The sequence below is a fragment of the Anopheles marshallii genome, chromosome 2 (assembly GCF_943734725.1).
Source record: "Anopheles marshallii chromosome 2, idAnoMarsDA_429_01, whole genome shotgun sequence".
Taxonomy (NCBI): domain Eukaryota; kingdom Metazoa; phylum Arthropoda; class Insecta; order Diptera; family Culicidae; genus Anopheles; species Anopheles marshallii.
Genome location: NC_071326.1, coordinates 15,200,357 through 15,224,133, shown reverse-complemented (window position 1 = coordinate 15,224,133; position 23,777 = coordinate 15,200,357). Strand labels below are relative to the sequence as shown.

Genomic DNA, 23,777 nt, shown 5'->3' with positions numbered 1-23,777 from the left:
CACCATTAACCCACATTTCCGCGAGATTATGCTTCAGCGAAGGGAGTGTTGGCATCACGCTGATAACAGTACGGATGGCTATGGTGTGCCGGGTGTAATCCACACGCGAAGCTTTATGTACGTTGCTGTGTCAGCAACACAAAGCTTTAAGGCGTACGTAGTACTCATGGAGAAAGCGCAAAGAAAGATGGGGTTAGCTGAACTATTCTGGCAAAACTATTCTGGCTGGTTCAGTAAAACGTAACGCGCGTCAATATCGTTCGCTTCCGAGCGAAACTATCACATGAAACATGTGACGCACATGTGAAATTAAACGCAAACACACACTTCTGCTGCTACTACTACTACTACTTACCTTGTGGCGTCATCCAGAAAAGTAATATACCGGGAGTACTGTGGTCGTTTCACCTTGCAGAACTGACGGAACAGCTCACGTCCGATAGGTTGCTGATCGACTACATAACCATAGCTTACATCTGCAGCAGAGAAAGTAAATGAAGAAAGGTAGCAATAAACAACTGTTTCTAGCGTCAATAGTAATAAATGTACAAACGACTACGGGATAATGTTGATTAAAATATTCACTTTTACAATACTTCATCTTAGCTTCAAAATTGATGTAATGAGCAATAATTGATTCCCACTACGCTACGGATAGACGGACAATACAGTAAAAGGTATAGGCATGGTTTGGGCAGGGCACAGTCCCAAAAAAAAACAACCAATCGATATTAGAAATTTAATCAAAAACGAAAAACAGAATAAATATACACAAACCCCTGTTCAATATAATGACTCAAACTTCCAGGATAAATATTCAACCCCCAACAGTTCCCATCCGGCGACAGAGCCTGTTTTTTTGTTGGTGAAGAAACCCTTAAAGACATCAATAATGTATGGAACAGCGTGGGACAAATCCTTGAGTGCTTTAATGAAAAACTCATAAGAAGGGTTAAAACGAATTTCAGCCCACCGCCGTAATGCCCTGCACAATGCGGCCTTTTCCAATGCGCAGTATCGAAACTCAAGGGTTCAACTTGGGAATTGAATTAACCAGGCGTTTCGAATGACCGCATTGAAATGAAACATCAAAGGCAGGCTCGGCCGGAAGCAGGATTCTAACTTCATTTCCTCCAAAGCACATAATAACGTTCATCAATGCAGAAGCGGCTGTCGATGTTAAAGGGGTAAGTAAGGTTCTACTTCTAGGAAATATATACAAGCGCACCTAACATCTACATGATCATTTTACAATGTTTTTAATAGCGATACAATAGAAATACGACTAGCATTTACTTTACTAAGGTTCACATAGCATTTGCTAATAATAATCGCAAAGAAACGTTAAACAAAACCATGCCCAAGACCGTTGAAAACCACTCACAATATTGCGATTGGTTCGATTTGGCCACCAAGGCCAATCTAGCGCTAATCGATAGATAAAGCAAATACCGTGTAAGTGCATCGAGGGTAATTGAGTTCGGAGGCAATGGGCAGAAATGCAACACGGCATCCGCATCCTTACGGACCACCGTCTTAGAACGACGGTCTTGGGGCCATTGCGCTGCTCAGACGCTGACGTTAATCTATATTAATGGCTTTGGTATCGTCCGGATGTAAGCTATCCATACGGTGCAGGACTGCAACTCCCGGAAGGAAGTACGGTAGGTCAGACAATTCGATCTAAAATGGTCGTTACCGTTTGCTACGAGTAATGGTGTTGCAGGATGCTTCCTACCCATAGCACGGGCGATCTTACGACACCTTTCTGATGACACCCGGATGGAGCATGCAGCTCGGTGCATTCTCTCTCCACCAGTGATAGCAGTCCACCGCACGGAGGACGCTAACAATGCTTTCTGCAGGTGAGTCATCGTCGCAAATGCTACCAAACCGAACCGGCTAACACGACTCTTTGATAGCTCCACAGGAAAGTGAGAAACTATCTGCTGCGAAAAGAACGTCACTCAAGTGAATCTTCACCCTTCACAGTACTTTCATTTATATGCAATTTTTACGACTAACAACACTTTACTACATATGAAACGGAAAGGTTCGCTACACAAATATAGAATATCGTGCCGGCGATTCTCCATTCACGACTTCCTTCAATACCTGGTCTGGCCAGAGCGGATGTTTGGCAGCGGTACAAAATGGCAAAGTGCTGTCGCAGTGCTGCCATTCCGTTCCAGACACTTTACCCAGGGACCACCCTCCCCCCACACCCGGCCACACGATGATGAACGATAGTGAAACGAAAATTTATCTCATTACTTCCGTCCGTGACACATTCCAACCAGCCCCAGCACAAATTTGCGCTCCCTTTATGCATTATAGCTTGTGTTACTTTTTTTTTGCTCATTTTGCTTGTTTGTTTGTTGATTGCAAAAAGTCTGAAAGTCGAGTACAAGATTTATTCAACCATTGCAGTGCTTTTCCAAGTCGATTACGTCGGTGTCATAAGCAGGATGTTGCTAGGCAGCTATAACAGTGTCCTTTTGCTGGACACACACACACACACGCACACGCACACATGCACACGTACAGACTTTTATAACATTCGGGCGCAAAGTTGGCAAAACATCATCGTTGATGAGCTGTGCTGGGTTGGTCCCCGGTCTCGACGTCGTTATCTGTTTGGCGTCAGTGGATTCGTTGGCACCACATCGCAAAAATTTGGTACCCCCTGTCATGAGATACTTCCCACTTTCTACGCCTTCATATTTTCCAGTTCGTCCTGGGTTCGAGCTCGTCGTCCCGCCACCAACCGCTTTCTATGCTTCGATGCTCTAATTCGAGGCGAAAATGTCTGACGGATTCCATTTTTTTTGCTTCTCAAAAGCTTTTCACCTTTGAATACCTAACGGACGGATGTTCGGTTCGCTTTCTTTTAATCAATTTCGTCAACTCGCATTATTAACGTTCTAGGCGATGACCCGTGTTCGAGCGTGCGTTCGGTACGGTTTGACGGCTCCCAGATACACCGAACCGGCACCGCTGTTTGTGTGCACAAATGAACATAATTTCATTCCGACTACTGTATTCCGCGTTCATTCAATCGCCCCCTTATGCTCTCCCCCTGCCGATCGGGGAGTGTGCTCACCATATTATTACCTCATTACAGTATAGTAATAACAACACTGATTGCATTATCGCGTCCGGAAAAGTTCGCCCCGGAAAAGGGCGCTGTACTATACGAAAAAAAGGCAATCAAAACCAACCGACGGGAAATGGGGAAAAGTACCCGATTTATTTGTTGGAACTCTTATCTATTTTCCCTGATATAACAACCGGCGAGTGTTGTACCAGTGTGGTAAAGAGCAAGCTTGTCTGTCAATACGGGGCCCGCACTTAGATAACAATCGCATTGCAATCTCCTGTTTGTTGAGCTGTAAATGATTGTTGTGTTCAACAAATGTGCTTCGAATTAAAGCACAAAACACATCCATTTTACCAAACCGTGCAAAGAGTCCCACATGTCCACCAACACCATTGCATATCTTTAGGCTGCTCGTGGTCACCTTCAAGACCTGGCATGAGCCAGGGGTCAAAGTTAGTTTGTGTCATTAAATTAAATTACTTCCATCTCGCATCGAAACAGCAACCGAACTAAACACCACAAGTTCGTCTGCCGGATGCACAACGAAGATGAAAGTTGCTACTAAGCAAGTGCTCCTTTCGGTATCGCACCGGGAAGAAATATAGCAACCTTCCAGGTGTTTTCTTCTACCCCAGCTTCCAGGCGCGCTGATTAGATTTTCCAACAAAGCCACAGCGACGGAGAAAATTCACACCCAACAGCACACGATCGATACGTTCGGCTGAGTGCCGATGCTGGTCGGCGTCTCGCCGGCAAAACAAACGAACGAATGACTTTCGGGGTGACACTGGGCCAGGGTGATACATCGGGCGTGTAATTCCCATCTTTTTCGATCATCTAAATCCCATTAATGTGACACGATGAAAAGCATGGGAAAATTGCTTCGCACTGGGGCGCAAATCCTGCAAATGGAACGGCACACATTCGTGTTGCCGTGTTGCCATCGAACGAACATCTTCATGTAGCAGGACACCATATACACACACACACACACACACTTGCTTCAAGTGGTTTGGTTGATCCTGTGTAGCAACTATGACGCTGTTTGCATTCACTTCGCTACATTGGAAAAACTCTCTCTGTATATATATATCTCTCCCTCTTTCTAAATCTTACAATACAATCTTCTTACTTCTTATCTTCTTTCTATCAACTCTTCTTGCCTTGGCAAGTTTGTCCTTCCCACGATCGAACACACTTGACGCGAAGCGAGGTATTGCAGCTCACCAAACTGTGCTTCGATAGCTGTATTACCAAAGAATGCAAATAATACACCAGCAACCGTTTTATCTGCGTTCACAACCAAATAAAACAGCTATTGCTAGCCGTAGCTAGCTTAGTTACAACTGCTGCGGAAGCTGCTACCGGCAGAATTGATTTGCTTTCTTCAACTTCCGTCCTTTAATGTAGGATTCAAAGCGCCTCAGTCATCTCCGGTGTTTCTTCGTTGCAAGCATTGTATTTAGAAATCGGCCAACCCTTGGAAAAAGGTTGCATGCTTTCGGTAACAAAACACTAACTTATTCAACACATGTAAATCCCCCAACCAGGTATACACATTGGGATACTAAGGAAGCATACAGTGGTTGGAGAAATCTTTCCAACTTTAGCCCTAGCAAACTTTATGAAAGAAAGCAATCTTGGGACAACATCAATGTTGTTGTTTCCAGTATTTCAGTATTACTTTTTATATTTACCCAAAAACAAATAAGGGAAAGCAAATGAAAAGATGTAAGAATGTGGAAACTGGAGACCGAATAACATATAAAGAGACTTTCAAGTGGTAATTTTAGGGTTATTTCAGAATTCTTTTCAAATAAAAGTGATTTATACTCTACTTGAATGGGTTAACCGAGAAAGCTCCGTACAGCATCAATTTCATTTCGAAAAAAAGATCCCGAAATAGACAAGAATTTCACGCCGAATTTATCAGATTCTAACTTCATTCTTGAACCGAATCCAGAAAAATGTTAAACTTTACCACTTGAACTCATCAAACCTTTAATCGAAAGGACGAAAATGTATTTGTTCTGTCTCTGCATGCGCATAACTTTCCATCGGTGTACCAAAACATAAAAATCAACAAGCTTTGCTCGAAGCTTTCGCCGTTCAACTGCTTCTACCAGGAAATGTGGTAATACAAGCGCTGCAGGATATGTTTCGCATTTAATTACATCGTGTTTGTAAAGCAAATGCACAGCGCCATACAACGAGTTTCACATCGATACAATGAATGACAGTAGCAGCCAAACCAGGGGACGGTGTGCAGCATGATAATGGAAGCTTTTGCTAGATTTGTATGAATTTCCACCAACACGTGAACAGCTCGGGGGCTGATTTTCATCCCCACTACCAGTGATTGTGATGTTCCCCACAAAGGCTTACATTTGGATTGCCGCCATTTTTTAAGGCACCCATTGGCCATTTGCTAAAATCGATATTGCAAGGGCAAGCCGTTGAACGCACGAGGCTTATTTATTTTGTTAATTAAAAGCGCTATAAATTAGCTAAAATTTATAGCTTTTTGTTATCCACCTTGCGAGCTTGCGTTTTTCGTGCAGAAACAGTCACGGAATGAGCCGATTTCGAATTTTATTTGAAAAAGATAATTACTCTGACACGCTTTCCCCCAAACTGAGCACCAACATTCGCTGGTGATTCAGAGGAATCAACTACAAAGAATTTGCTCAACCGATAACACACTTAAACTATATTTATACTTTCATCTTGCTGGTAGCAATTTTCTCATGCGACACACTACCATTTTCTTTCGGTGTGACAGTTACGGCAAACCCCACAATAACTTTGTTGCTAAGAAGGGAGGAAAATGCTTCCATCATTGCTTCAATTTCCGGTGATTCAATTTGCATGCCAATGGCACACCGTCATGGTAACACGCAGTTATCGCAGCAGTTTGGGCTTCATCGAACAGAAAAAAAAGGAAAAAGCATACATCAACAACTCACCTATTTTGTTCTTGAGATCGATGCATTGCGATATGTGGGGAAACTGGAGGATCTTGCGCCATTTTTTGCTCTTTCCTTTGTTGCTGTCGGAGCCTCCTGGAACGGCAAGAAGAAGAAAAAAAAAGAACATGAGGAAATCAACCCCCAAATAATGTGTAGATAAAACGAATGAATTGAAAAAGCATTAGGTAAAATATTCTCATAAATCATATCGACGCGTGGAGCATGAAACACGATGCAAGGGTCAACAAATAGTTCACAATGAATATATCATAAGTTGCTACGCTCACAAAAAAAGGTCCCTTCGCTCGTTTTGTTGCCCTTTTTTCTTCCCCTTCATCACAAATCCTACTCCCGGTGAAAGAGATGTGAGGAAAAATGAAGAACATGGTTCAAACATTAACACCTATTTGATATTGAGACATAATTTACCCGACCGCATCTCGTGTCGTGTGTCCCTTTCGGAAAGGAAAGATACAATTTGCCAGCTTGTTTTTCGGTTCACTATTCTTTACGTCGCTTCACAGGTGCAATCCGATTTTTGAATGTCCTTAGAACCTTCGCAAAGAACTCGAGCCCAAAAAAAGACATCTTCATTTCCAGGAAGGATTCACCGTGCGGACAACTTTCCCTAGAACATAGGATGACAAAATGGTGCAGGTTTGGAGAAATATTCCTCCTCCCCCATTTCTGTAGCGAAGCAACGTTAAAAGCAGGTTAAATAACACATATTTGTTTGAACTTTGCCAAAAACGAAGCAACAAAATCACTGACAGCCTGCAAAATTTAAGATGCTCCACTAAATCGCCATATTGGAACGGGGACGGTGATGCGGCACTGTACGTAGATGCTCTTGCAAAATGTTCGAACATGAAAGTTTAAAAAAAAAAAAACAACAACAACAAAACACAATCAACGACCGTAAACAAGGACCCCACAGAGTAATCAAACGAACCCGCCCTGTGGCAAACAGGCGACGACAAGCAAGTAATTGAAACGGAAACAGAAGAACATGCCACCACAGGGAAGGAACCGATTGAGGTGAATCCTCAGGAAGTTGGAGAATAAATTAAATATGAAAACAAACCTACAACACACAAACATGAAACTGAATGTAAAAGCATAAAAGTAAAGAAGCAAACTGAAGCGAACAACGAACGAGTTTCAAAAAAATACGACTTGTTTAAGTTGTTATGTAAATATTGGAATATGCTTCAAATGAAGTAAAGCAAAAGCGCTCAATACAATACATTTTTAATATGCGTAGCGGCGCCAGTCTTCACACGACAGGACCGGTTTAAAATCTCATCCGGACCAAACATCCGTACGCGAGACTCCGGCTACGGGTAAATAAAGTGAAAGAAAGTCAGAAAAAGCAGGCTTTTAGACCTTCTGAGGTTGTTGTGCCAATAAAGAAGAAGAAAATCTCATAATTGAAGAGAATCATACACTAATGACAGTGTTGTAGAATAAAATGTGAAAATCTAAACGAACTCCACGAATTAACTGCTGTACATTGGTAATCTTCAAATTATTTCCCATCACTACTTTGTTCATCTATGGAAATAAGTGTCCTGCATGCTCACCTTGTGCATATAGCTTGAAGTGGCTTGGTCTACTAACGACCAACGTCTATTTCCATCACCAAAACACCGAATCGTTCCCGACACAACAAAAAGCAAGCGAAATACGCTGACACACACCTTGTGGCCGCTTGTCCCGCGGGCAATTACAAGCACTAAATTGACAACGCGTACCGTATGCCGCCAACCGCTGCCAAACGCTCCACAACCATTCGCCGTGGTCATCGTGGAGCCCCACGGTTGGAGGCCGTGGGTGGTTGTGTGCCATGCTCGAGTTAGTCACACGCTTCGTTAGCTTTTGGAGCAATTTCATCAATCAGCTTGTACGCGGCAGCAGCGCGGATGGCCGTAGAGCCACAACGGGAGAGTGCTCGGATCACTCTGTAGCGGGTCAGTAACCCTCCACCCCACGCGGACACCACGCGCGGTCAATATGGTCAATCTTTCAAAAGTTTAGCCCCGTTGAATGTTGCAATCGAAAAGGACCACCATCCTGGGGATACCAGTTTTTGACAGTCTGTCATATTGTGTGGGCACCACTAGTGCGGTGCATGTTGCAGGACGTGTCTGACTTAGTGCAGGCACAGAATCACAACAGAAATTGGAATTTTGAACCACGTGTTTGGTACGGGACGGGAAATGTCGTTTAGTTCGTTCAATAGAATCAATTGTCTACCACAAACCATGAAACCCCATCGCAGGCACGGATGGACCCCGCTTTGGAAGCCGGGCTTTCATGTGTATCAGTTTCAATTCCCCTGTACCCCTGTACAGACACAAATCAGTCACGCCCGGCAAAACCCAAACTATTACGTTTTTTTTTTGTTCAAAATTTATCAACCATCACTGTAGAGCACGGGACAAGACCGGCAAAGGGTTGTTTATCTGCTGTCCACATTACCTACTTCCGGTTGGAACAGTTTGCCCCCTTCAAAAACGCCAACAGCACACTCGAACCACCTTCCGTTTCGCAACCACCTACAGTGCGAACCGGGAACCGTCACTCTTAGCAACGGCATTTATCAAACCAAGCGACGATATTTAACGATTGACTGAACGTGAGCCTCATACAAGCATGAAATTCTCGATCGATTTTACACTCCATCAGACATGATACCGCGCTTCGGGATGGCGCACACCATGGGATGGCAGCAACCGCATATAGCCTGCCGAAAACCCGGCACACGCAAGTGATAAGCGGGTGTACAGCATGCAATCTGGCAGGGGACACGCACTGACGGAACATGTAATATAAAACTCAAATCCCGTCGTAATCTGGCGTGCCGGGTAGCACCCGTACCAGATTGCACGCGGATGCTTTCTTCAGTGTTCGGAATCCATTTAAAAACCCAGAAACGATCGATAACGAATGTGACCCGACGCTAAGCAGGGACCGGAGAGGACACACTGGCAAGGACAAGTTATAAACGCTGGGATGTTTTAAAGTCCCATTTACACATCCATAACGATCGCTGGTTTGAATATGCGACACGGCATGTTGCCGAAACGATTATCGATGGCTGAAGAGAAAATCAGACCGGAAGCCTTTGGAAAAAAAATGAAAAATACCTTACTAAATCGATGCCAAAGCATTGCGTTGAAGTTGCGCCCTTTTAAGGCATCATACAGAAAACACAGAAAACAAGAACAGAAGTTAGATAGATGTTCTTATTTTACTTTTACCTGACATCAGACTTCCTTGACTTCAGACGAGGTCTTTACATTTTACCTGAGTTTTCTTCATCTAACTTTCCGGTAGCTGAAATAGACAGTTCCGCCTGAGGAAGCAAATGTCTGGAAGGGATTTTGAACATAAAGGACAACACCGGTGCTGTCCTGTAGAAACCTCGAAACCATCGATAACTCTCTTACCTTAATAAACTGTCCATGGAGTCTATGATATCTTTAACCAGCTTTTGTACGCGTTTTGATATTTGAAGACTTAAAAGCTTGAAAGTGAAATTTAGGCATATATTGATCCAAGTATTTCCAAGTCTATATAGAGTCAAATCTTCCAAAGGTACTATCTCTTAAAGAAAGCAAGTCTTTATAAGATGTACATCTTAGACAGTTCCTTCATTATCAATACATTTTATGTCAAAGTCTCCTCAACATCACATTCTCAAAGTTGTACATGATGTTTGTACACTAATGTTTCTCTAAGTTTGCCCTGTTTTGTTGTTTGCCAATGACAGCTCGTGACTGGCTGCGTTTACAGAGTATGGTTGAAGACTTTTGCCATACATAAATGGTATACCATCCCAGTGTTTTTGTTTCCAAAGGCTTCAAGTCTCTCTAAGATCCCTTCAGTTGACCGCAGATTAGAGAGACTACACTGTATTATAGGGTTTAACAGTCCAGAACACAACTGTCCAGTCAAAGAGTGGTGTCTAGTCAAAAAGTCGGTTGTTAAAATCATGTGGACAGTTGTGTTCTGGACTATTAAACCCTCTAAATTTCGATCTATCACTCAAGAAAAGTAAAAAAATTTTCTCATATCCTAGTAATGCAAACAAATTTTCATTGAACTTTTGTATAAAATAATCATTATTTAAGGTTAGTAATAAAAATACAATTTTATAAAATGGTTTGTTTCAACCTTAAAGACTTAACCTTTAATTAAAGAAGTTACGCTTTTGAGGTCGTCTAACATTGGAACAGACCATAATTATTGGCCAGAACCATAGAAACCTCATATATAACTCGACTTTAATCCATTTTACAAGTTCGCAATTATGATCGTACTCTTGCCAATAGCTTAAGTTGTGCTTTCATATTTATTTTAAAATTTTGTAAAAACACTTTTGTAATACTGTCCAATCCGGCACACGGAAAAACAATGGTTCCTTCCATTGATATATGTGCAGCAACTTTTACAAACCGTCGTGTCGCTAGGTACCAAAAATATCGCAACACATAAAGCATTGCAGACAAATTGCTCAGTTTTCACCAGTGCTGCGCGTTTCATACACTGCCTCAGATGGGCCGGGGGAATGCGCAAATGCTTTTCCAATTTATGCACGAACTGCGAAAACTGCATCCATCTGCATCGCCGTCAGCGATCGTCGCCGTGCAAATAATGCACATGCCGCGCACAATGCACCGTCCCAGCGTCATCGGTGAGATGGGAGCAATTTTGCCGTACACGTACCACGTTACCACGTCCAAACAAATTCCTACCCCTCTTATCTTCCCCAACCCCCACCGTGCCAAGACGTATGGCGCGTCCGCAAACGATCATTCTGTTACAAAACCCGTGTGTTTGGTGTAACGAAGTTGTTTTTTTCCCAATTTCAACTGTTTGAATGATACAGTGCATTGAAAACCGCAAAGCTTACCAAAGGGGGTGGGAAGTAAACTGCACAACAACGGTAACGAATAAAAAAAAACCATTGCGGATAAATTTCCATTACAGCTTTGAGCCGACGGTATGACGTACGCCGCGCTTACATTTGAATCACGGCGAAAGCGAAACCATTTCACAAACCCACACCATGTGTGATTCTACGTCAAACAGATCGGTCGATTTAAGCTTCGATTGCGAGAATCAAATTTCGATTTGTCGTATCCATTGTTGGCAGGTTTTATGCACTGGCAAGGTTATTAAAATTCACGCAGCTATTGGAGAAGGATTATAATGATGGTGAGACGGTAAGATATCGGCGGATATTTTATATCCGTGCCAACTTGGACTATAGGAAAAAATCATCTAAGCACCAGCGTTTGGAAAAAAGGACATCCACAATAGACCTAGAATAAATATGCTCAGCTCGTAGCACAACGCCGAATAGGTCCCAGTGATGCGTTACCGGCGAAATTGCACCTACGTACAGCGAAATGTTTCGCCTATTACGCCACACTTACTGCAACGGGCTGTCCCCCGTTAACCGTTGACAAGCGGCATGGTGTGCAAAACGAAGCAACACTAACCACGAACCTTCGGTGAATGTTTTGACTTTGGTAAGGCACGTACCAACTGCACGCAACCATCAGTCACAGTCACACGGTGGTGCGAAACGGGAATAGCGCTGTAACGAGCGTGCACTTGTGGCCATGGTCAGCGGGTCACACCAAAAAGGGAAACCGAACGGTACAACACAGCCCCCCCCCCCCCCCCCCCCCTTGGTATCGTTACGTGGCTAAGATGTACAGCAAAAGCAACTCTTGTACTGTGGATCCAACAAAAGTGCACCCGAAAAGAATTTTTTGGAGCATTTGGAATTCTAATCCACTATTGGACGTAAGTTGTTGGTATAACAACAATTTAATAACAATAATCATTGGATATTTGTGTTAAACATCCACATCCATTGATGCATATTCGCATTTAATAAGGACTTGATAGGACCCAATTGATAGGCAGCGTAGCACTCAATGGTGACAACCTCAAGGTGGTAGAGAAATTCTGCTATCTTGGGACGGTCCTTACTTCGGCCAGCGACATCACCAGCTAAATCTGAAGACGCATTGTGCTGCAAAGTAGAGCATACTACGGGCTTCACCATCTGCTGAGACCCAGAAGACTTTGAGTCTGCACGAAATGTGAGATATATCCTCTATGGACACAAGTCTTGGACCATCCAACCGGAGGACGCAAACGCTATGGACGTGCTACAGTGACGCATTTTCCGGACCATCTTTCGCGGTGTGTTTGAGTATGGAGTGTGGAGAAGGAGCTTGCAGAGCTGTACGACGAATCGGACATCCTGAAGGTGGCGAAGGCCGGCATGATGGCTGGGCATGTTATGAGGAAGAAGGTGGTCAACAGCGACCCTCAGTTCGGCACTAGACGCAGGTTCGACAGACGAGGTTAATTGGGTGGATCAGGTGAAGCAAAACCTGTCGGAATTTGGGAGTCTTCATAGATGGGAAGCTGCAGCCAGGATCCGAGTATCCATGAAAATAATGGTTGACCGGGCCTGGTCACGACGACTTGCCCCACCGTGAGCCACCGTGACACCGATCTTCACATGACAGGACTCGTAAAAAATTCCATCCGGACGCAGAAAAGACTCTCCGGCTTCGGGTACATACGAACAAAGTCAGAAATGGCAGGTCTAGACCTCTTGAGGTTGTTGTGCCCATAAAGAAATAATAGTTTTTCTTTCAATTTTCAACATAATCATAATAATTTGGTTAGAATATAAATTCAAGTTCATAACCCGCGAGGATAAGGACTAATGACAGAATTTTTTACAAAACTTTTCAAGATTATTCTGAAAGTTGATATCACTTTATTAAATAATTGGTAGTTGAACTGTACCATTTACCAGTAGAATTGGAATATTTCCTCCTTTCTAGCACTTTAAGCAGGGAAAGTTGGCACTAGCAGGCTGAAAGCTTGAGCTTTCTAACTTATCTGCCCCATTGTATGAGTTTGAGTATACTCAAATCATCGTACCCAATAAACACACCTACCCAACGAACAGCTTTAAGCCGTACCAGCAGAGCAATTCAAAAGATTCTAGAAGCAGTCATAGGTCTCTGTGCACATTATACACTCATCGCACCCGTTGTGTAAAATCGATACTATCGGGTACGCCGTCTCCAGTAGCCACACTGACCAGCAGTTGGGCTTTAGAGCGCAAATCAACAAAATGCAATTTACGCCACTAATTACAATTTCCTACCAGAGGGCATCTCTACGCTCTGCTTAACGTTGCCCTGTAGAACTCGTTCGAACCGAGGGACAACGTCAATCGACTCTTAGCGCAATAGTGACGGCACAATTTCCTGTCCCACTTATTTGCATCTCAATGCTTGTACGATCGTAACGAGCGGCATTGTAACGTCTCGTGGCTGGCAACACACTTTGTTACACAAAAATAAAAGAAAGTATAACACAAACCGTGCATTAACAGATGTGGATATCGGATTGAACGCCACCTTCCTCGAACGATCAACAGTCGATTGATTTACACCTTCGCCGTAATCTATCCTTTACCGAGCGATAATCTTCCACTGAAAATCCAAAATCTTGCTGTACGCCTCCTCATCACCTTAAAGTGACTTTGAAGTGATAGAAGATAAAGCGACCGGTGCTGGACGTGGTTTGCCTCCCAGGTTTTCTTTCCTCGGTCGTACTACAAAAGGCCACACTTTTAATTATCCGAATCAAAGATGAAACACTTGCCGAGTGAGTTAACGAGATCCAGCGGATAATTAAGAAAACTTTACTAATGACATTTATCACACCATCGACCGCAGCAGTAGCGACCGACCGGAAGCAGCGGCACCGACCGATGCCCTAAGGGTTTTCTCTCTGTGAGATCGATTCTTAAAACACCCGTACGGTTCGTGTGCACGTCTGAAGTGACCGAACTTACAGTATCCTTACAACTTCCCGGCTCCCTTCGCTGTGTAAGGCTCGGTACTACATTTGCGCGACCCTAAGCTCGCTGACAACAGCACAAATCTTTAATTCATGAAGACGTACACACTTAATTATCCGCTTCGCGAAACTGCGCCAACGCCAAGGTGTTTTTGCGCTGTCCTCTTGCTGGAGGTCGTCCAGTTAGGGACGCGGTACGCAACACTCCCCCTCCCGTTCACACAGCCGTCAACGATTGGGTGCGGGCACCAGCACGCTTCAATTAAACAATGGTGGTACAAAAGGGCATAAATGATGTTCTTGTAGATTGTTCTTCTCTTGGAGCATACTTTTTCCACAAACATTAAAAAACACCAATTTGTCCAGCGGGTAACAGTTCGTGCCCGCTTCAACTCACGACGCTAGTGATAAATTTCTCCCCAGACACTCCGAACACTCCGCCGCGATTGCATAGACGCGAAAGCAACAGCACCACGTCGTTGCAGAGTGCGCCCAAGTCGTCAGCAAACCGATCTCATCATTACAATTTCCGACCGTTTTGACGGTCACCAAACACTCGCGCCGTTGATTGGAGGGCGATACCTTTAATTACCACCCTCCAACCGTTTGTACGGTGGGCTTTGCCCTTTTTTTTTTGCTTTGAGGTTTCACGGCGTGAGGGCGAAGCCGAGAGAAGAAAAAGGAGTGTTCTCACGGTACGACAGTGACCACCGCCTGGCCAGACGACTTCGGTCATCGCTCAGAAGAAACGCACCGCAATCACAAACAATCGGCACAATGTAGTGTGGATGGGCGTTGGTGTGCGTTGCGCCGTGCTATGGTCGTAAAACCGGGGCCAGCATAAATAGCACGGGCCACATTAAATTGTCGTTTCGTTAACAGGCGTCGCTAATTGCCACCGGTAAAAAGGTACTCCCGTGCAATGAATAAATAAACGCGCCTGTTGCACTTTTCGCAAGTGCCGTGGACGAGGGCGAGAAATTCTGGAGGTTCAGTTCGATCAATCAACGACTAAGTATACTCGGTAATCTGGAGCACTATTTTTGAACTAGCTTCCTTAAGTCAATTAGAAGATTCTAAATTATTACGAATTATCACGAACAACTTGCTACCAATTATGATTCTTAACTTGATTCTGTGCAGATATGATGTAGTTACGTCCAGCCTCGCTTTTCTCGTAGCCTATCATAGAAGCCGATCATACCATAAGTTAGAAAGCTTAACCTTTCAGACTGTATCTGTAAAATAATCCGGGCTGTAGAATTCTGAACAGATTCGTAAAGGACATAGCATGTTGACATAAATATTGACATTTTTGCAAAAACCACAATTTAAGAAAAAATCGATTAAAGTTCAGAAAATTAGCTCCAAATTCAATTACATTGAACCAATTTATAAATCTGATAATTAATATAATCCTTTTTTAGCTGTTTTCGTTAAAAATGTTGTTTTTTTTTTAATTTTGCCTGCGGGAAACATGGCCTAACCTGGTTCAGGCCAACCAGCAAAATGGTTTGTTTTGACATTTGTCTAGCAGCTGACCGAAGCTTTCATTAGGAAAACAATATAATCTATGTCATAGGCTTAACTTAGCTTGCTATTTGTATGGGGAGCCGTAAGCGGATAACCCTGGAAACGTCAAAACGCATACACAAAAAAAAACTGGCTTATAGTATGATTCCGGTCATAATTGTAAATTAAAATTGAACAGTTTTCCTTTTTCCACTTTAACGTTTTTCGAGCAATTTTCGAGGCAAAAACAACCAGCAACAACCGAAAGTTCCATTTGTATGTATTATTTCATTATTCTGAGTCGGAGTGCTGGTTGTAACAAAAATGTACTTTTCATGTACAAATTGCATAATGGAAATTCATAGCAAATTCATCGAGCGGGAGCAATTTACAGTTCCCGACTGAATGGCAGGAACGAGACTATCGAGGATTGGACGATGTTTGTCCCCAGTTTGGTCCGGTTCCGGTTTATGGACCAAGAAGACTACTCCCCTCCTACAGACCTACACAGTTACCCAAAAATAGCCCGAATCCTTACGAGCTCTGCACCAAAAAAAAACATCATTGTGCCACCATTTCTGTGGCAAGAATGCTCCACAGCATTATGCTCATGCAAAGTTCCCAACCAAAACCAATACGGTTCCAGCGTCTTTGTGCGGACGAAGCAAGTGCGACGAGTTAATCGAATTCACTTTCGATTATCGGAAACAACCATCCGCTTGTCGTTTGGTTCATGCTTGGCCAAGCGTACACACGGCTGCCAAAGCGGACACAACGCACAAGCGATAGCGGGCTGTAACTGGATGTCCTTTGCCACGATTTGCCACACTGTTCCGTTTTATTTCGTGCATATCAATGAGTGGCCACCCCGCGCACTTGTTTTACTTGCGGCTTTTGGGGAGTCATTTTTTTTTGGCCAACTCGCCGTGACAAACGGGCTCATGGACGCATTGCGCCAAAAAACGTGAAGAGAGACCCGCGGGCGGTGGAGTTAGTATCATCACTTTCGTAGATGAAATCTTTATTCATTTCGAAGCGTAAGCAAACCGTCCCTGAAGCTTAAACCGTACGACAAACAAACGCGGTCCACACTCTAGTTTCTTAACGAATTTGCACGTTTTGCTTTGATTTGTGCCGCCCCGCAAACAACACCTCAAATCGGGCGCGGGAAAATACATTCTAGCTGTACAATCGATCACTAAATTTCTGTTGCGAAATTTCAGGGTACCGGCGGTCTCCAGTATTAACTGTTTACGGTGCCACGGTGGAGGTTTGACGGAAAGAAGATTAGCATCAATTGTCACCAATTGATCAACAGAGCAAAGCCGGCAAAATAGGATCAGCATATATGCCAATGATCGCATTTTATCTTTTTGTCTAGGGTACTTCTCCCAATTGCCTTCCCAGCAGTGCCCAAGAACTAATTCGCCCAAATGTGTCCGAACCATCCAAATGTTGTTGTCAAAGCCCGGTATTATTTTTATATCGCTCTACCGAATACCGTTGCGTTTTGCCTCATTTACATCGGCCGCGTTCGACCGCGTAAACGGCCCGCACCTCTCACAAAGGTGTGATAAACGTAGCAATTTTACCTAATTATATCCCTCTGCCACCAGGCGACCCACGATGCGCTCACGGTTACGTAGCGTCGCGCGTCATCACTGCATGGTACACCGTCCAGTTCGACGGAACGACTTTACCTGGCAGATGCACAAACGTGCCCGTGTCTGCCGGTCACACACCAGTCGCAAACGCTTCGAAGGCAGCGAGCTAATCGAATAGAAAATGTGAGAATCAAATTATCATTTTACGAGGCGGCGGCATCACTATCGAACAGGAAGGAAATGGACCAACGACGCACGCTCAACCACAAGGCGGTGGAGGAGGTTCGTTTCCGTTTTTTTTTTTTTGTTGTTGTCGGTGTTCGGTACCGCAAGATGCTGTAAAGCTTTCGCACCGTCTTCGCCGAACGCACCGCAGTCGCAGTGAATATGGAGAGGTGTGCGTACTTGGTGTGGGACACTCCACTAGATGTCCTCCTGTCCACACTGGACTGGATGGTACGGTAAACACTCCATCTACCAGTCAATTGAAAAATCTGTGCCCTTCGGGGCCCGGATTTGCAGCATCAAGGCGCGGTGACGGTGCGAAACGCCAGGGTGCGTATTTTATTTGTATGCAAAACAAACATACATACGATGTCAAACCTCGTCCAGACACTGGAGAATGTTGGAACGTCGCTGAGAGCAACAACAAAAAAAAAAACATCACACCCGGCACAGGGTTTCGAAGGTGCGATTGACGTTGCGAAACGCGCGTATGATCAACTCACCGAGCCCAAGTGAGCGAGCGTCCGGAACGTCCGACGTCATTCGGAAGCGGGTGCTGTTGCGCGGTTTTATTGGATTGCCACCAGAGCACGGTGTGCTGGTGATAATGAGAGTGTGGTGGACGAGATGATCGTGATGATGATACTGATTGTTGCGCCGCCGTCCATGCAGCGCACTTTGGATTCTCAGCCGGTCCCGCAAAACCGGAACGGGGCGGTTCATGCGGTCGGCTATACTTTGCCGCATATTTACAAACTTCGATCTTTTACCTCGAGCGATCGCTTTCTGGTAGGGTTATCAAGAAGAGCAAGCAACTTTTTTCTTTAGAAGCCCAGACAGTTTATTTGTTGGGAATTGAAACGGAATAATAACTATTTCCGCGGGAGTTCTACGCATCCTACGTCCTATCTTAACGACACGCTCCATAGTTCCGATTTCTAAAACTCCAAAACTCCCCAATACATTCGAGGTACTGGTCAAAAGAATGTCATCGTCCAATAACGAGTCCAATATATCTGTGATCCCGGAGCTTAGGGATCACGCATGCACAAACATTACGTAGAAAACAAAGCTTTCCAGTATCTAACGTTCAGCTCTTATTATCATCGTGGCACGCTAATGTTAGACGCGACTAAAACCGCGCCATCACTACGAAGCGTTGTTATGAAGAACACCGACCGAGGATGGAGGTTGGAGGATCGCCAAAAGCGGCGCTTTGTTTACTCACAACCAAATCACACGCCAATCTCGGAGGGCATGTGGCACTGGGAATAAATAAAAACGAACCCGACCGACTAGAGCCCCCGGTCGTCTGTGTGTTACGGTTGTTTAGGTCAAGATAAGCCCTGGAACTGGAAATAGCGCTTATTATCACTTATCTCGTCAGTCAGCCCGCGGGCTTATGCTGTCACAACCTCTTTCTCATCCCGTGACAACAAACGGGGCCATGTTCACAGGGTTGGGGAAGTTTCTTTAAAAAAAAAGGAAAAAATAGAGCAGACGGAAGAAAAATTGCCCACGCTTTCGGAAGAGGGTAAAATTAGCTGAATTTGGAGAGACGATGTTAACTATTGTCATGAGGCAGTGAGTAGAATTTTGCGATCTTTACACAAAAAACTAACCCAGATTCGGATTGAGTTACTGTTTTACTCACTTCAGATTGATACAACTCTATTACCATCTTTTGGACAAAGCAATAAACAGGCTAGGAAGATTAGATTTAATATAATTGGAGGGATAATTAAAGCGGTTGAGATAAAGGTTAGTGATGTGCACTCCAAAGTGGATTCAGCTCCGGATTCAACTCCAGAAAACATCCGGAGCTTGCTCCGGATAAATCCGAAGTAGACTTTGGATTAATCCGGAGTTGACTTCGGATTACTCCGGATCCTAATCCGGAATATACTCCGGATTAATCCGAAGTTGACTCCGGATTACTCTGGATCCGACTCCTCCGGATTAATCTGCGTTTCCTCCGTGCTGTGGTGCAGATTCCGGATTTTTCCTGAGGAGTAATGGAATTATTAAGCGAAAGTAACTCCGGATTCGACTCCGGCTTGTTCTGAAGTTTACCCAACCCAAAAGTTGGATTTTCCCCAACAAATTGGACGTGCGTCTTTAACTAGAATGAATGAGAAAATAAAATAATGTTATGGTTTACTACTTTAATTAGAAATTATAAAATTAGAAAGAATTTAAAATTTTCGGTGCCATTTTACATCACATCACTAAAACAATAATCCCTTGCGGACACTTTGTATACGTCCATAAAACAGCGAACTTGTTCAAAGCCACAAGCATTTCCCATAAATTTCGACTACTGCCAAGTTGTTCATTCTCAATTGTTGTTGCAATGTTTCGTTACATATTGCGTGTCACGGACAGGCTTGATAGATTGCCACACCTGACCTTGCCCCGCAGCCAGGATTTCTGGTCATTTGGAGCGATAAACCAATCACCGATCCAACCGCGCGCACCACAAAACCAACTATAGCCATCGCGCAATGATCGCCGTGTTCGTGTTTGCACTTTGAACTCCCCAGTGTCCTCAAAAAAACCAGCAGGCGAACGGAATATGCGGAAACCACACAAAAACAAGAACAAAAACCAATCTACCCCCAAAATGGTTTGCCAGTGTTGCTGGCTCTCCTGTCAATCCTGTCAAAACAACACATGCCTGTCGTATCGTGTGCTACAAGATTTTCGGATATAACAATAGCTGACAACCGCTTCTTCATCTCCCACCCTTATAACAGTCAGAAACATACATCTTCACTCTTGTTTCGTGACCTCAGGACTGTATCAAGCAAAAATGACCCACACACGAGTGGGTAGTCCGTAGGGTGTATTAAAGACATCACCACACTACAGCGTGAAAATAAAAGGGAACAAAAACCCGCACCCATCCAGATGCCTCGTCTTTTGTCCATTGCGGAACCTGCCGGAACTTGGTGTGCATTGCGTGTTCAATCTCGCTACAAGTGCGATGCGATCATGGAACGCGCCGACGCACTTCATCACCGTAAGCGGACAACTTCATCCCCATCTGTCAATGTCGGACACTGTGTCGCCCGGCCCCTGGACGGACCAGCTGTCAATGTGCAGCAGCGGACGAAATGGCCTCGACCACCTTTCGCCACCCGCTAAGGAGGGCCAAAACCAATCGACAAATCGCCATTGTTAAACCCGGTACGGACTCTGTTGCTATCAGGTTTGATGTTGCGCTCTAAGCTTTGGGCCATTTTCCTGTTTGTGCGTATTACACGGAGCCATCCTCAATGGCCCACAGGTAGGTACGGTATGATTACTGAACCATTTAAGCGGAAATTGGTCTGGCAAATTATGTCTTTTCTTTATGACATAGTCATATTGATAGCCACCAAACCAAAACAATTTATGGATTCGACACAGCCCCGTTTTTATTTAGCCTGGCAGCTGTTTGCTACAGCCCGATAGTCTACGTCATTCGTGCGACGTCATACTCTCGCTAAAGGGGTTAACGTTGGAGCAGACCAGCCATAAAACCAGGGCCCACATATTACGGCCGATATGACGACGCCATGTGTCCTGTTTGCACAACTGACGAGAGCTTTCGACGAAATAATTACCCACGCGCCACCTTTCCACTGCTGCCCCCGGTTGCGTTGTATCGATTACGCCATATCGGATCACTCACCGGCCTATACGCTGTCCCGGATGTCTGCGCGGGGCCAGGATCGGACATAACGGACACCTTTGTTGCAGACCGACCGGTACTCCGGGGGGAGTGTGCGGTATCCGTTCTATTCGCACCCAACCCAGGTTGGCTGTTGGATACGGGTGGATGCGGGAAATCCAAGGCAAGGGACGGAGAGTGTAGTGTCAACAACAACATCATACATTCCGGAACTGGAGTTAGTGTGTTCTTCATTGCCCTAAAATTAATAACGCAATAAACTAGATCAAACAAGATCCACTTTCCAAGCACAAATGGGCAGCTGGTGTTATTTAAAAGCGGCACCGGAATGTGGTGCCACGAGCCAATGATGCTTCGCAGTGCAAATGAGCTACCTCCTACCTACCTTTGGATGGCATTCCACTAACGGTGTTCTCTCTGGAGTGCACAGCGAGAGTCAGAAGTCAAAAAGGTTAAATTATACTTTAATTGATAATAATTGATTGCTTTGGATGTTATGCTCAAGTGAGGCACACTTAGCCGCGCACACATGGCATTAGCATTTAGAGCGTTGAAAGAAGCGGGGGTCGTAGTCCGGAGTCATCCAGACACATTGTTCCATAATTTAAACCAGATAAAAAACATTTCATAACTCCCGAAATGTAAATTACTCTCATTTAATTGGATATATACTTGTTTTGCATGTTCGCTAAAAACTTTAATGTTTTATTGTATTTTCTCGAAGTCTAAGGCTTCAGAAATATCTGACAACAGGAAAATCAAAACAAAATACGGGCAAATTAGGAAGTTACAGTTCAAAGAGTAAATTTATCGCTAACTCATAAAGTGAAACTGTATAAGTTCAAAGTTTGAAAGCGCTTTTGCTCAAGAGGGCTTTAAGTCAATCATTACCCAGAAATTCGCAGTTCTCTAGACATCGAGACATTTTGATTACTGATGATGCCCTGAAGTTTAAAATATCTCCCCCCTAAGCCACGGTTCCCATATGTTTTACATAAATTGTTTACCAAAAATTAGACAACTTTTCGTTACCAACATAAACAGTCCTTGGTTGCAACGAGGTTGTCCTCGGGTTCGGTTGCGATTCGAAACTCGACCTTCGGGAGCAGTATACAGAAACACTTGGCATACGACCATTGAACCGTCCAAGATGATTGCTCGAGAGCAAATATGAGGTGCAATTCATCTTCCGACAGAATTCATTTCCGTAAAGTCACTTTGGACGGACAAAAAAAAGGAAGCTTTATTTGCTTCCCTTCCACAGTACATACACAGTGCGCAGCAATATAGGAAATAAACCCATTTTGGAATGCAAACAACGCCAATGCGCCAAATGCTGTGTTACATGGACTTATGAAGTCTCTCGGTACATAGATCGATACGGCTTCCCTTGGCCAAAAAGCATCCGTTGCTTTTTTCATACATAAAAAATCCACTTATCACTTACAACTTACCAAAAAAAAAGTAGACCAAATACACAAAAAGACGTTCAGTAAATCAAATTTGAATGTGAAATGTAACTCGCTTGCTTGCTAGGTTATCCTTTCACACGGACCAACTTTGGCAATAAAATGAGGTTAAGCTGGTAGGGTACACCCTGCTATTGACTTCTGTGCTTTCAAATGTCCTTTGATACTATTTTTTCCATGGTTGAATCAGTGCATTGTAAAAGTTTTGTACAGGAAACTTATTTTATGACTTCTTTGGGTCATCTTTTGCCTGTTGACGTTTTGGCAAACTGATCGGATATAACTTTTTGCCCATACATACAGTCGAATGCAGTCAATTAACTGCAGCATAATTTTATTCCAAATCGCAGTTGGAAATATTTCTACTTTTTTACATAATTTTTAACATACCATGGTACGATCAAATAGTCTTGATTTGTTTCCAAAAGGTTCCAAGTACATCTGATTACAGCCGGCTTCCTACTAGCCACGACACTAATCGATTCTACACATTCACAACGATTCGCACCGGGTGTTAAACAAACAGCAAAATAAACAAAGTTTCGACAAGACATTCCCACCCTCCTGCCCAAATCATCGGTTAATCGTTTCCAGAGCTCCCGCCGAAAAAAAAAACCCCTCCCTAAATACGGCCAAGAACGTGCGCACGTTCGTGATAAATGGGTGCCTATCAATCATCCATATGTGCGTGTGTGTGTTTGTGTGTGCGGTTCGATTAAAAAACCCGATCAACCAGAACCGTTTCCCTTTCAGCGGGGTCAGCTGGAAAAGCAACACCGTTTCGGCGCATAGCAGCACGAGCACATGAAACCCAACCGATTTGAGAATATTATTTATCTCCGGTCTTTGTGAGCAAAGCAAAAAAAACCTCCTCAAGCTCTCGTAATGTACGTTCGGACTGACGTAAAATACACCCCACTAAGTAAAGCGCTGCAGCATTAATGGGATAAATTTCCATGCAGAAACATCTCATAATGGGTTGTTTGAAAATACCAAACACACGGAACCAACAACCAAACAAACAACCAGACAAACAAACCGCCAAACAGGACCAATCAAATAAACCTCCCTACCATCGCGTACAGGGAAATACAGACAGTAACACAACAAAAAAAACCAGGCATAACGATTTAGTAGAGACCGAAGGGAAGAAATAAAAAAAACAACATGAAACAAAATTGTGGAGTCCCAAAATTAGATCGCTTTTCGCGGTGCGCCAAAAATAGACAACACCCGTATACGTAATCTAGCACACTTACCTTCACGCGCCTTCAGGTAGACCGTATTGGCCACGATATTCTCTAATTCCAT

The 23,777-nt window shown here is 43.9% G+C and overlaps 1 protein-coding gene across 1 annotated transcript in view; it reads right to left on the bottom strand.

Annotated features, from left to right (window-relative positions):
- Positions 1-23,777, bottom strand: part of LOC128710499 (G protein-coupled receptor kinase 2) — a 42,229-nt gene extending 18,452 nt beyond the window's left edge. Inside the window, exons 1-3 of the mRNA XM_053805554.1 lie at positions 23,726-23,777; positions 6,067-6,162; positions 356-476 (exon numbers count right to left, since the gene is read on the bottom strand). Coding sequence (XP_053661529.1) covers positions 356-476; positions 6,067-6,162; positions 23,726-23,777 — 269 coding nt within the window. The remainder of the gene's footprint in view (positions 1-355; positions 477-6,066; positions 6,163-23,725) is intronic.